The sequence below is a fragment of the Somniosus microcephalus genome, chromosome 6, assembly GCF_052327205.1.
Source record: "Somniosus microcephalus isolate GS21.2 chromosome 6, FLI_Smic_1.0, whole genome shotgun sequence".
Lineage (NCBI taxonomy): Eukaryota > Metazoa > Chordata > Chondrichthyes > Squaliformes > Somniosidae > Somniosus > Somniosus microcephalus.
In genome coordinates, this window is record NC_140992.1 from 246,411,466 (window position 1) to 246,426,775 (window position 15,310).

The following is a 15,310-nucleotide window of genomic DNA, read 5'->3' on the forward strand; positions in this document are numbered from 1 at the left end:
GACTGGGGGGGAAGAGAGAGAGAGAGAGCGACTGGGGGGGAAGAGAGAGAGAGAGCGCGACTGGGGGGGAAGAGAGAGAGAGAGCGCGACTGGGGGGGAAGAGAGAGAGAGAGCGCGACTGGGGGGGAAGAGAAGGGGGGGTGGGGGGGGAAGGAGAGAGAGACAGAGGGAAGGAGAGAGAGGGCGAGTGGCCCGCGGCCGCAAATGGAGCCAAGCCCCGGGAACAGGCGTGAGCCGGCTTGAGGCTGTGAGAGACGGCCACGCCCGGTTGCCGGGGTAACCCTTCCCCCCCCCCCCCCCTTCCGAGCCCCCGTGCTCCTGAGCACCGGCCGTGCCGCCCCGCCCCGCACTCCCGAGAGCCCCGCTCTCCGAGCCCCGGCCGCCCCGTCCCGAGAGCCCCGCTCTCCGAGCCCCGCCCCCCCCGCCCGAGCTGGCTTCAAGACCGCCGAGCGGGGAAGAGAGAGAGAGACGCCGCATCTCAGCTGCTGGTTTCCCGCGCTCTGTGCGTCGCCTGCTGCGCGCGCACCCTGTGCATGTCCCGTGACCCTCGCGGTCGACGCCGTTGCCCCGGGTAACGTGATGGGGGGGACTGGGGGTGGGGCGGGCGGCGAGGAGCTTACCAGAAGCCGTGGGACAATTACCTAGCTCGGGCGTGGCTGGGCAGGAGAGGCCTAGGCTTTGAGGCCTTACAATAACGGGGAAAGGTAGGGAAAAGAAACATCAGGTTGGAGAAAATATTTACAAATGAATGAACTTTTGTTTAAAACAATTTAATAAAAGCAATTTTTTTTTGCTGGAAATGTAGATTTGAAAAGAAACACGCAGAAAGCGGGAAAAAGAATGGAATCAAGATGGCGGCCACTCACCTCGGTTCAGAACGATAAGGCCCGCCCACACACGCACCGATTGGTCAACCGTCATGCCACCGAAGCATAGGATTGGTCAATCGTCCTGTCACTCGACTCTAGGAGGGCCCGCCTGCACGCGCGACGATCCCGCCCCCGCCACGCAGCGATTGGTCGACCGTCGGGTCGCTCGACCGGACGATTGGTCGACCTTCGTATCACTCGATGATAATGAGCGGAATTTTGAACGCTTTTTGGATACCGTGGGCGCAATTTTTGTCTCGCCAAAACGTAAATACGCTTATGACCGTTCCGGAATCGTAAGCTTTCTTTTGATGTAACGCACGTGTAGGTACGCTCTATAACTTGAGTGTATAGCCGGATAGACAGACAGAAGGACAGAAGTACCGCTTTTATATATAGACTAGCTGAAGTGCCCGGCGGTGCCGAGGCTTTTTCGAGGGCATGTTGCTGTTGGAAGAGAGAGAGAGAGCGACGGGGGGGGAAGAGAGAGAGCGACGGGGGGGGAAGAGAGAGAGCGACGGGGGGGGAAGAGAGAGAGCGACGGGGGGGGAAGAGAGAGAGCGACGGGGGGGGAAGAGAGAGAGCGACTGGGGGGAAGAGAGAGAGCGACTGGGGGGAAGAGAGGGAGGGGGGGAGCGGAGGGGGAGAGGAGGGGGGAGGGGGGAGAGGAGAGGGGAGGGGGGGAGGAGAGGGGAGAGGAGGGGGGGAGGAGAGGGGAGGCGGGAGAGGAGAGGGGGGAGGGAGGGCGGGGCCCCCCCCCCCCCCCCCGAGGGTCGCCGCCCCCCCGAGGTGAAGACCGCCGATTGCGCGCGCAGCAGGAGCTGAGACGCGGCGTCTCTCTCTGGCTCGGCCGGCGGGCCCGGTTGCCAGGGTAACCGTGACGCTGACCAAGCCCCGCCCCCGGGCCGAGCCAGAGAGAGAGAGAGACGCCGTGTCTCAGCTGCTCCTGCTGCGCGCGCGGCCCCCCCCCCCCCCCCCCCCCCCGGAGGTGAAGACCGCCGATTGCGGCTGTGCGAGACGGCCGGCCGGGGTTGCCAGGGTAACGCTTGACGCTCAGCAAGCCACGCCCCTCGGCCGAGCCAGAGAGAGACAGCGCGTCCCAGCTCCTGCTGCGCGCGCACCCTAGCGGCGCTGGGCTGAGGCTCGGCCCTCCAGCCTTCGAGTGGGGCCGGGAGGTGCCTAGCTCGGGCGTGGGTGCGGAGGAGATGCCGAGGTTTCTAGGCCTACCTGGAAAAACGGGGAAAGGTAGGAAAATTAATGAGATTAGATAAGTTAATTACTTTCTAAATCATTTTTTTTAAAAACAATATGTGTTTTAAAAGCAACGTTTTTTTTTAAGACGCAGAAAGCGGGAAAAAGAAAGGAAAAGTTTGGAATCAAGATGGCGGCGACTCACCTCGGTTCAGAACGATAAGGCCCGGCCCCACACGCACCAATTGGCCCGGCGGCACACGCCAGCAACCCGGCGCACGATTGGTCGAGCTCGAGGTCACTCTGTCGCTAATGAGCGGATAATGAGATGCTAATGAGCGGAACGCTGAAGGTTTTTGGGATACCGCGGGCGGGATTTTAGCCCGGCCGAAACGTAAATACGCTTAAGACCGCCTCGGAAGCGTAAGCTTTCTTTGGAGGTAACACGCGCGTAGGTACGCCCTGTAACTTTCGAGCGCATAGCCCGACAGACGCACAGGCGATGACAGACAGAATGACAGACAGACGTACCGATTTATATATATAGATAGATTCAGTCACCAGAATGTTTCTAATTTGCATTTTAAAAATTGTATTCTAGAAATGGACAATTGAAGAAAGTGAATGGATTAAACAGGGTATACAGAAATTTGGAGTAGGAAATTGGCAGAAGATCCTGAAACATTACCCATTTTGTGACCGCACCAGTGTCACGATCAAAGACCGATGGAGGACGATGCAAAAGCTCGGAATGACTTAAAAAGACAATACCAAGATTTATTTTTAAATTTCACTAATTATCACATTAATATGAAATGTAAAACACATTGCTCTTATACTATAGAAGAATGCTGAATCTTTTTATATTTAATGTTACAGTACACTGAAAAGCAAACCTTTTGCTGATCAAATTGGTACCAGCAGGCGCCCTTTTTTCATTTAAGAAATGGCAATGGTCATGTGGAAGATTTTATGTATGTGTTGTAATATGTGTGCATACATGTAAGCAGTTTTATTCATGCACCTATTCAGGACCTGGCAACAGTACCAATTAAGGAACATTGAGATTTGAGCCATTTTTTTTCTTTCCAGTTAAATATTTAGTCCCTGTTCAAGTGTTTTTTTATTTTGTGTACCATATTAATTTTGACTTGTAATATTTCGCATGCAACTGTGCACAGTGCTCTGACATTTCAAAAATAATCAACCACCAGTAAAAGTACAGAACTTCCCACTAACTTTTTGTAATCTTTGGACACTGGTCATCTTTTACAGTTAAAATATCAACAATGTTGAACCTTGTTCTCCAAAAAATAAAAGAAAATCCACCAGTACAGCTGGAGCACTGGCTTTACTTCAATTTTTCAGGGGTTTTGTAGTTAACTCCCACTTGCAACAATTGAGAATTATCAGTCTTTTATGCTTTAGTATAAACGAATGTGCTGTTCCAGATATAATATCTTACATTATGTGGGCATTGGCTGTTTTTATTGTCATCTGACACACTTGATTTGCTGCAGAGAATTCTTGCTCTGTGCACACTTCCATTATTTGTGAGCGTGCAATATTCATGGCTGCAGCGCTCATGAGTTATGGGCTTTTCATGTTCTTGTTCATAAGAATATCTTACCATTGCTGTATCTGGAATATCAACATATATTCCATAACAAGTTGAGTAATCCTGTCATTAACTTCCTGAGTGATGCTTCCTGAAGAATTCAGTTTCTCAACATAACCATTGGTCACTGTTTCCTACTCCCTGCTTTTCTTTCTCTCTCTCTGCTTTTAGCTGTACTGTTGCGGCCAGTTTTTTTTGTGTAGCATAAGTGCGATCTGATGACCCAGCTTTTTTAAAGTTTGCATTTCCTTGCAATAGCAACAATGTTATTTAAAAGAAAAATGTCAACCCTCCCAAACTGAACTATCTCCGTCAACAGATGGTTAGAATGAATTCAAATGTATAAACTGGGTAATTGTTTTACGATGACTGGCCTGAATTTTCTGATCTGGCAGGAATCCTGACGACAGGTGTGGGGTTGATGGGCTTGCCAAAGCATAGTAGTTTGCAATGCCGGTCAAGAAAATGGTTTTTTAACTTTCCCACTTTGGAATTGATTGCAACAGCATTTGTGACACTCAGCATTGTTAAGGCATTAATGATGGAAAATACATTGAATGACATTTTAATTATTAACATTTCATCCAGAAAATTCTGCATGAGGCGTTGGATGTGGGGGAGACAGGTATTTTCATCACTTGCCTACTGAGAAACCTACAGAAAAAATATGGTAATGTTTGGAAAAACTAGGTGATTAAGTCAAATTCCTTTATTATTGCATGATATTATGGCGTTTTCCAGTATTTTTATCAGTGTTTTCGAGAACATGTTCTGGGATTCTGTCCATTTTTCTGTGAAAACCATAAATCAGTGATCTGTTTGAGATCTCGGCAACAAGAATTAGATCTATTGCAAGAACAAGCTAGTGACAACTTTTAAAATGTGCTGTTTCACAGACATCACTTGTTCAAATAAAAAAGGTGTGATTTAGGTAGTTTTATGTCTCTTGGATTGCACTTAGCTCTGATGGTGCCAGTAGTCTGCAGGAATTGCCACTAAATGCATAGCCTAGTATTGTACAAAATATATAAATAACAATTGACTGCTTTTCTAACTTAAATTTTGTTAGTTTGATAAGATGTATATTTTACGCAATTATAGCAAAGTGGAGAAAAATGTTTCTAAATGCCTATAATTTAATACATTGCTTATTAATAACAATACAACAAAGATGTAGGCCACATGTATAGTATAGTATGAACAAACCTTTGATGTCTGAAAGGTTGCTTCTGATCTTTGTGGCTTCATGTCAGTGGAAATGTTGAAATCTTTGATTTTTCATCAGATTTATCGCTACGGAATTTTTTTTAATGCATTGCAAAGTCGTTTCATGTTAAATAATTGCTTAACTGATGCAAGTTGCACCATTTTCTCCTTTTTTGAATCCAGTTTATACAAAGGACTTAAGCATACTGCATTCAGAAATGTTTCCACAATTCATATTCTGTTACTGATCGCTTCGTCTCCAAATATTGAAATCTCTTCTCATTTTTAATGTTTTCTGCTTGGAAGCGGGTTTCAAATTGGAAACCCGTTGAAAATAAATTGTATTTTTTCATATTGGTGATGATGTGTTCCTTTCTTTTTCACTAGTTGAGTTATGATGACAGCAGTTAGAGCTGTGTATTCTGTTGAATTGAGGGGATTTGATAGAGGTGTTAAAAATGATGAGCAGGAGTAGGCCATTCGGCCCGCCGAGCCTGCTCTGCCATTTAATAAGATAATGGCTGATCTTTTACCTCACCTCAACCTTCCCGCACTATCCCCATATCCCTTGATTCCCTTCGTATCGAAAAATCTATTGATTTGTCTTGAATATACTCAACGACTGAGCATCCACAGCGCGCTCGAGTGGAGAATTCCAAAGGTTTACAATCCATTTAGGCCACTGATCCTTGCGGTACCCCACTAGTTAGAGCCTGCCAATCCGAAAATGACCTGTTAATTCCTACTCTGTTTTCTGTCCATTAACCAATCCCCAATTCATGCTAATACAATACCCCCAATTCCATGAGCCCTAGTTTTGTGTAATAAACCTCTTGTGTGGCACCTCATCAACTGCTTTTTGAAAATCCAAATACACCACACCCACTGTTTTCCCCCTTAACTACCTTGCTAGTTACTTATGCCGAATGAGACAAATGAATAATTTAACTCTTTTTAGTGGTGTTCATTGAACTAGTGCCATGTCATCCTTTATAAATAAAAGTAGTCGCAGCATGGATCCCTGGGCCACTCCACCAGCCACTGCCCATCAGGCTAAGAAACCTCGATTTACTGCTGTGCTTTCCTGCCTGCTTTTAAGTAATTTCTCGATCCAATGGGGTCCTGATTTTCACAAGCAGTTTCTTATGTTGCATTTTTCTGGTGTTTTCTTGGAAGTCCATACAAAATATAACTACTGCGACCCCTGTCTATACTTTGTTCTTTCAAAAGATTCTATTAGGTTAGTTAAGCACAACGTGCCCTTAAATCCATATTGACTATTTTGGGTCCGTCCAGGCCATTGTAAGTATTTATATTTGAACAGAGGTGTAGCATTTTCCACCCTCCAATCCTTTTGCAAATTGTCCATCTCCAGTAAATATTGAAAAGTCATGGTTTGCCCCTCTTCCTCATTAACATCTTCAATATGCTATTTGCTCCCAGACATGTATCAAACGTAGGTTCAGAGACATAAATGGAACTTTTTGAGAAACAAAGGACAGGTATCAGTGTAAAATTAATTCTTTGGTAAAGGTTTGGAATAACTTGACAACAAAATTAATAGAAGCAAACAAGTTATATTCAAAATCCAATTAGATGCTGTGATTTGAGAGTTAATGAAGAGTGGCCTTTGGTGGATGAATAGCTTTTTTTCCTTATGACAAATGTTCTAGGGGAAATCTGTGGTACCTATAATATGTAGAGCCTTGTCTGAAATGTGTTGCTAGTAAATGTGACTGCTTTGTTTTCTTACTCAATTCTTGTAAATATTACTGAAAAAATAATTGAAATCTAGCAAAACATGTATTAATAATTATATAGTAAAAATGCTGAGGGGTCTCAAGATTCCAAAGAGAGTACAGCAGTAGGCAGTAGTTCTCACTATAAAATTTAATTACATGACGTAGAAAACAATGGGTGTTACATGATAGTTACCCTTAATCAACTCGTACCTTCTTAAAAAATGAATGATTGCAGCTTTGCAGAAACTGGCATAACCAACGCACACTACTGTGTTTTGTGCAACATGAGTTTAAAAACTGAGAATTAACACTTCGTTCAGAGCCAAATTTGCATTTTAAAACCCCACACCCACTTAGCAGTAATTACGCCCCTTTCCAAGGCTGACCTGAACGCCAATTTGTGATCGTGTGCTGGAGATTAGGATTTAGGACAGACAGAAAGGAAAAGGAGGTCGCGTAGCGCTATTAATAAGGGTTGAGATCGGTACGGTAGAGATAGAAACATAGAAACAGAAGATAGGAGCAGGAGTAGGCCATTCGGCCCCTCTAGCCTGCTCCGCCATTCAATGCGATCATGGCTGATCATCCAAGCTCAGTACCCGGTCCCTGCTTTCTCCCCATACCCCTTGATCCCTTTAGCCTTAAGAAATATATCCAACTCCTTCTTGAATATATTTAATGAATTGACCTCTATTGCCTTCTGTGGTAGAGAATTCCACAGGTTCACCACTCTCTGGGTGAAGAAATTCCTCCTCATTTCTGTCCTAAAAGGCCTACCCCTTATCCTTAGGCTGTGACCCCTGGTTCTGGATTCCCCGACCATCGGAAACATCCTCCCTGCATCTAGTCTGTCCAGTCCTGCCAGCATTTTATAAGTTTCAATGAGATCCCCTCTCCTTCTAAACTCCAGCGAATACAAGCCCAGTCGTCCTGTCATCCCAGGTATCAGCCTGGTGAATCTTCGCTGAACTCCTTCCATGGCAAGAATATCCTTCCTCAGATAAGGCGACCAAAACTGCACACAATACTCAAGATGTGGTCTCACCAAGGCCCTGTACAACTGCAGCAAGACATCCTTGTTCTTGTACTCAAACCCTCTCGCTATGAAGGCCAACATACCATTTGCCGCCTTAACCGCCTGCTGCACCTGTATGCTTAACTTCAGCGACTGGTGCACAAGGACACCCAGGTCTCGTTGCACTGCCCCCTTCTCCCAATTTATTGCCATTCAGATAATAATCTGCCTTCCTGTTTTTGACACCAAAGTGGATAACCTCACATTTATCCACGTTATATTGCATCTGCCATGCTTCTGCCCAATCACCCAACCTGTCCAAATCATTCTGTAGTTTCTCGGCATCCTCCTCACAGCACACACGCCCACCCAGCTTTGTGTCATTATAGGGAGTTTGCAAAATTCCCCCACCTCGCCTGCTTTCCGAATCAAACAAAGTTGGCCACTTTTTAAACGTACAAAATGGAGTTCTGGGACACGTGACCAGAAAGCTGCTGGAAGTGAGTCATTTTTCTCCCCAGCAACAAGACTGGAGACAGGGCCTGGAATTCCACAGTCCCTATGTGGATTCCAGGCCAGACATGGAATTGAATATGTAATAGCAAGTCGCCAGTAGGCCAGTAAGAACAATGAACCTGGTTGCACTGCAGTCAGGGTTAAGCTAGTTAAAACCATCATCGGGCCCCTCCTAACAGATCCAATCATATCAGAAACCGTTTTAGAGGACTAGGCACCAGAGACACCATTGTGTGACTGAAACCAAAAACAATGAGGGCCGGTGATAAGGCCGTTAGTGGGAAATCGTCCGTTTTGCAGCCATTTACAGTTAACGAAGTAACCTGGGACACCTCTCGATCTGGGGGAGGCAAGGCAGATCGAGAGTATAACTTTTTAGTAAGCAGACAGAAAGAGCAGTTCGAGACACTTCGACTTGGAACACACTTCGGGAGAGACCGCTTCTACACTTCACTTCGATTTCATCCTGGGATTTCGCTGCAAAAGGGAAATTTCGAGGACTCTACTGGGAGAAGCAGTCTCCAAGACGGGGAAGGCTATGCGCAGCAGGCCTATGCTTTGGTAAGCAGGCGACGCTCCCGGTCCGTACTGGCTCCCGATTTAAACCTGACTGTTCCCCCCCCACCACCCCCCCCCGTGCCCACCACCTCAGGCAGGGATTCAGAGTGGAACCAGGAAGACACGGGACGGAGTGCACCATCCCGGTACGGACCGGAGCCCAGAGTGGGCCTCGCTAAACACGCAGCCCGACCCAGGAGGGAAGCCTTTTCGCCCAGCCAAGGAGGAAGATCCACTACCTGACTGACGGGAGAGTGTGTGGCCAGTGCACACTGAACTTTACCAGGCCAGACCAACTAAAGCTGCAGTCCCAGGACAACCTAAAGGCCTTTGTTCCAATGCGTTGGGTGAGCATAAGAGTCTGACCCCCCTTTAGTTCGACCTAGGTTAGGGATAGTGTAGGAGGTGGGGATAAGGCTAAGGGGAGTGTTAATGTGTGATACCCCTCGATGTGTCGTACTCCTTCCCGCACTCGCGTGCCCTCTGTTTTGAATATATAGTATTCCTTTTTTTCTCTTTTTAAAGTGTATAGAGCTGTAGCCTTGGTTTAGTATCGTTGAACCAATTAATTTCTCTACTTGCTTGTTTTGTTTTATTTTTCTCTCAATAAAACCGTTATTATTTGAACCTTTCACCTGCTTGTCTGTCTCGAGCTTGTTATTCTGCGCATCAGCTGCCTGGTAGGATCCTAGTGTCAGAACTGAGTGGGAGTGTGGGGACGCCTCGAAAACGTCCACTGGGTCAGGCCCGGGCCAAACCGACCACCCAACCAACAACCCCTACATCATCTGCAAATTTGCAGATATTACATCTAGTTCCCTTGTCTAGATCATTAATATATATATTGTGACTAGCTGGGGTCCAAGGACCGATCCCTGCGGTACCCCACTAGTCACTGCCTGCCACTCGGAATAAGACCCGTTTATTCCAACTCTTTGCTTTCTATCTGCCAACCAGTTCTCTATTCAAGTCAATACCTTGCCCCCAATCCCATGTGCCTTAACTTTACACGCTAATCTCTTATGTGGGACCTTATCGAAAGCCTTCTGAAAGTCCAAATACACTACATCCACTGGTTCTCCCTTATCTATTTTACTAGTTACATCCTCAAAAAATTCCAGTAGATTAGTCAAGCACGATTTTCCTTTTGTAAATCCATGTTGACTTTGTCCGATCCTGTCACTGTTTTCCAAGTGCTCTGCTATTACATCTTTTATAATGGACTCTAGCATTTTCCCCACTACCGATGTCAGGCTTACCGGTCTATAATTCCCCATTTTCTCTCTACCACCTTTTTTGAATAGTGGGGTAACATTAGCTACCCTCCAATCCATGGGTACTGTTCCAGATTCCATTGAATGGTGGAAGATGATCAGCAATGCATCTACTATTTCTAGGGCCACTTCCTTAAGTACCCTAGGATGTAGATTATCAGGCCCTGGGGATTTATCGGCCTTCAATCCCATCAATTTCCCTAACACCATTTCCCTACAAATACTGATTTCATTCAGTTCCTCTCTTTCATCAGACCCTATGTTCCCCGACATTTCCGGGAGGTTATTTGTGTCCTCCTTTGCAAAGACAGAACCAAAATATGTATTTAATTGGTCTGCCATTTCTTTGTTCCCCATTATAAATTCCCCTGATTCTGACTGCAAGGGACCTATGCTTGACTTCACCAATCTTTTTCTCTTCACATATCTATGAAAGCTTTTACAGTCAGTTTTTATGTTCCCTGAAAGCTTACTCTCATATTCTATTTTCCCTTTCTTAATTAATCCCTTTGTCCTCCTTTGTTGAATCCTAAACTGCTCCCAATCCTCTGGATTACTGCTTTTTTTGGCCAATTTATATGTCCTCTCCTTGGATCTTATGCTATCCCTAATTTCCCTCGTTAGCCACGGTTGAGTCACCTTTTTTGTTTTATTTTTATGCCAAACTGGGATGAACAAATTCTGTAGTTCATCCATGCGGCCTTTGAATGTTTGCCATTGCCTATCCACCGTTAACCCTTTGAGTGACATTCCCCAATCAATCCTACTCAATTCGCCTTTCATACCATCGTAGTTTCCTTTATTTAAATTCAGGACCCTAGTCTCTGAATCAACTACTTCATTCTCCATCTTAATGAAGAATTCGATCATACGATCGCACCGACCCAAGGGGCCTCGTGCAACAAGATTGCTAATTAATCCTTTCTTGTTACATAATACCCAGTCTAAGATGGCCTGCTCTCTGGTTGGTTCCTCGACATATTGGTCCAGGAAACCATCCCATAAACACTCCAGGAATTCCTCCTCCATAGTATTGTTACTAATTTGGTTAGCCCAATCTATATGTAGATTAAAGTCACCCATGATGACTGCTGTGCCCTTTTTGCACGCTTCTCTAATTTCCATTTTAATGCCACCCCCAACCTCAGGTAAAAGATCTTGGCTTGGCAGATCGTGATGTAGAACTGGAATCAGTTTGGGTGGAGCTAAGAAACAGCAAAGGGCAGAAAACATTGGGGAGTTGTGTATAGGCCACCAAACAGTCGTGGTAATGTAGGGCACAGTATCAATCAAGAGATTAGAAGTGCATGTAACAAGGGCAATATGGTAATCATGGGGAACTTTAATCTACATATTGATTGGGCAAATCAAATTACCACTAATGGTGTGGAGGATGAATTCTTGGAATGCATGTGAGATGGTTTCCTTGATCAGTATGTGGAGGAACCAACCAGGGAACAGGCTATTCTGGATCTGGTACTGTGTAATGAGAAAGGGCTAATCAATAATCTTGTAAAGGGGCCTTCAGGGACAAGTGACCATAATATGATTGAATTTTACATTAAGTTTGAGAGATGTAGTCCAATCTGAAACTAAGGTCTTCAATCTAAACAGGAAACTACAAGGGTATGAGGGACAAGTTGGCCATGGTAGATTGGGAGACTACACTAAAAGGTATGAAGGTGGACATACAATGGCTAACATTCAAGGAAATAATGCATAATTTGCAACAAACATATATTCCTCTAGGGCATAAAAACCCAAAAGGAAAAGTGATCCAACTAGGGCTAACAAAAGAAATTAAAGCTAGTATTAAGTCAAAGGAGGAAGCTTATAAAGTTGCCAGAAAAAGCAGTCAGCCTGAGGATTGGGATCTTTTTAGACATCAGCAAAAGGGGACCAAGAAAGGGAAAATGGAATATGAGCACAAGCTAGCGAAAAATATAAAAACGGATTGTAAAAGCTTCTATAGGTATGTGAAAAGGTAAAGACTGGTGAAGGTAAATGTAGGTCCTTTACAGTCAAAGACGGGAGAATTTATAACAGGGAATGAGGAAACGGCAGAGAAATTAAATAAATACTTTGTTTCTGTCTTCACGGAGGAAGACACAAAAAACCTCCCAGAAATACGAGAAAACCAAGGGTGTGGCAAAAATGAGGAACTTAAAGAAATTATTATTAGTAAAAAAACAGTACTAGCAAAATTAATGGGACTAAAAGTCGATAAATCTCAAGGACCGGATGACCGACATCCTAAGGTTTTGAAAGAGGTGGCCATTGGGATAGTGGAAGTATTTGGTTGTCATCTTCCAAAATTCTATAGATTCTGGAACGGTTCCTGCAGATTGGAGGATAGCAAATGTAACCCCGCTATTTAAGAAAGGAGGGAGAGAGAAAACGGGGAACTACAGACCTGTTAGCCTCACATCAGTAGTTGGCAAAATGCTGGAACCTATTATAAAGGATGCAATAACTGGGCACTTAGAAACTAATAGTAATATTGGGCAGAGTCAACATGGATTTATGAAAGGGAAATCCTGTTTAACAAACCTATTGGAGTTCTTTGAGGATGTAACTAGTGGAGTAGACAAAGGGGAACCGGTAGATGTGGTGTATTTGGATTTTCAGAAGGCCTTCGATAAGGTCCCACACAAGAGGTTGGTGAACAAAATTAGGGCACATGGAATTGGGGGTAATATACTAGCATGGATTGAGAATTGGTTAACAGACAGAAAACAAGAGTAGGGATAAACAGGTCTTTTTCAAGATGGCAGGCTGTGACTAGTGGGGTACAGCAAGGATCGGTGCTTGGGCCCCAGCTATTCACAATCTATATCAATGAATTGGATGAGGGAACTAAATGTAACATTTCCAAATTTGCTGATGACACAAAGCTAGGTGGCAGTGTCAGTTGCTAAGAGGATGTGAAGAGGCTTCAAGGGGATCTCAACGGGCTCAGTGAGTGGGCGAGAACATGGCAGATGGATTATAATGTGGATAAATGTGAAGTTATCCATTTTGGTAGAAAAAACAGAAAGGCAGAGTATTTCCTAAATGGTGAAAGATTGGGGAATGCAGATGCTCAAAGGGACCTGGGTGCCCTTGTACATGAGTCACTGAAAGTGAATGTGCAGGTGCATCAAGCCACTAGGAAGGCAAATGGTATGCTGGCCTTCATTACAAGAGGATTTGAGTACAGGAGTAAAGAAGTCTTACTCCAATTATATAGTGCCTTAGTGAGACTACACCTGGAGTACTGTGTACAATTTTGGTCTCCTTACCTAAGGAAGGATATACTTGCCATAGAGGGAGTGCAACAAAGGTTCATGATATTGATTCCTGGGATGGCGGGACTCTCTTTTGAGAAGAGATTGAGTAAACTAGGCCTGTATTCTCTTGAATTCAGACGAATGAGAGGGAATCTCATTGAAGCATACAAAATTAATACTGGGCTTGATAGGGTGGATGCTGAGAGAATGTTTCCCTTGGCTGGGGAGTCTAGAGCCAGGGGTCACAGTCTCAGGATAAAGGGTAGGCCATTCAGGACTGAGATGAGCAGAAATTTCTTCACACACACGGTGGTGAATCTTTGGAATTCTCTACCCTAGAGGGCTGTGGAGGCTCAGTCATTAGGTATATTCAAAACAGAAGTTGATAGATTTTTGACTAGTAAGGGCATGAAGGGATATGGCGATAGGGCAGGTGAATGGAATTGAGGCAGAAGATCAGCCATGATCTCATTGAATGGCGGAGCAGGCTCGAAGGGCCGAATGGCCTACTCCTGCTCCTATTTCTTATGTTCTTATGTGAAGGGAAACTACAAGCACTAATGTTACACTCTGGATTGGCAGAAGAACTCTGATGATATCTCCTAACAGAAATGCAGGTACCACTTTATTGCCCCTTTACAAAGAATTACCATAATCTCCAAGGTCACATCTGAAGCCAATCAACAGCCCCCACCCACTGGGAAATATTGGGAAAGCAGCACCCTGCTAAATTAACTCGTAAGACAGCACAAAGTCCAGCATCCAATGGCAACCCAAAACACCCACTCCCCACCCCCACACTTGAGCAGAGAGTCGAATGAAATAGCACCAAGCCACAGGCAACTGTCCGCATCCCACACTGCTAAAAAGGACATAACCCAATCCTAAATCCCACACCACCATTCACCCACTGAACAGAATTTCTAGGAGAAAACTACAATGTGCCTACTGAGCAGAAAAATTAAAAGCAGATGCAACCTCCAATGGATTTGTGTCCCCCTCCCCCACCCCACTGTTAAGAGACTGTAGCTCCCACCTAATCCATTAGAACCAACCCTTCCTCCTCTCTCAACACTTCATCTTCCCCTCTCCCTCCTCTCTCAACACTTCCTCATCTTCCCCTCTCCCTCCTCTCTCAACACTTCCTCATCTTCCCCTCTCTCTTTTACTCGCCTCTTCTCCTCCCCGTCCCTGTTTCCCTTCCCTTTCTCCTCCCCTCCTCTTTCCACCCCATCTCCCCTCCCAATCACTCGCTTCCTCTCCCTCTCTTTTCTCACCCGCCTCCCCTATCCTTCCTGTTCCCATCCCTCTCCTCGCTCCCTCAATCCTTTTTCTCCCTCCTTTCTCCCCCCTCTTTGTTTCCTCCTCACCTTGCCTCCCCGCCCCTCCCTGTTTTCCTTCAAGTTTTATGTACTAATTTTCTCCCTTTTTCTCTCTTGAAGATAGGAGCTCGTATTGAGTTACTGTTCCATAAACAGCAGCACACCTGATATCTCATTCAAATAGCTAAACTTCTTGTGTGACCCTGGATAGTGACTGACTGACCCCTCTTCAGATAAAATCCATTGTAACTCCACAAGCCAACTCGATTTGAGAACAAAAGGGTGCAGTGTTTGTAACTAGTCACTGTTGCCACATGTACCTTTCAATTTATATAATGCAGAATAAACTTGGTCCAGTAGAGGGCAAGATTGTTCAGTTTTCAGATATGTCATACATTTTTTTCTTTAAAATATATCTAAGCCCAATTTATAGAGCAAAACAAGCCTGGAAATTTTGTGTAGTGATTTAGTTTTTTTTTTACCACACCTAATATTTTATTTTTTATCAATGGCAGTTAAATTATACTCACCGCTGCAAACTCCCATCATCCTCATTTTACATGTTTAAATCTTCTAACGTAAAACACTGCAACGACCATGGAGGTCCACAACCAAAGATGATAAAAATAAACTAGACTTTTTCCCCCAAATATACTGGCCCGTATTTTCCGATCGGAAACTTCCTGCGTGCTGAGGCCTCCGATCTGGAAAAAAATCTACGCCCTTACCT

The 15,310-nt window shown here is 44.9% G+C and overlaps 1 protein-coding gene across 1 annotated transcript in view; it reads left to right on the forward strand.

The window, feature by feature from the left end:
• Positions 1 to 5,236, forward strand: part of terf2 (telomeric repeat binding factor 2) — a 35,759-nt gene extending 30,523 nt beyond the window's left edge. The window contains exon 10 of the mRNA XM_085991723.1: positions 2,662 to 5,236. Within this exon, the coding sequence (XP_085847849.1) occupies positions 2,662 to 2,820 (159 nt within the window). The 3' untranslated portion in view covers positions 2,821 to 5,236. The remainder of the gene's footprint in view (positions 1 to 2,661) is intronic.
• Positions 5,237 to 15,310: the final 10,074 nt, after the last annotated feature.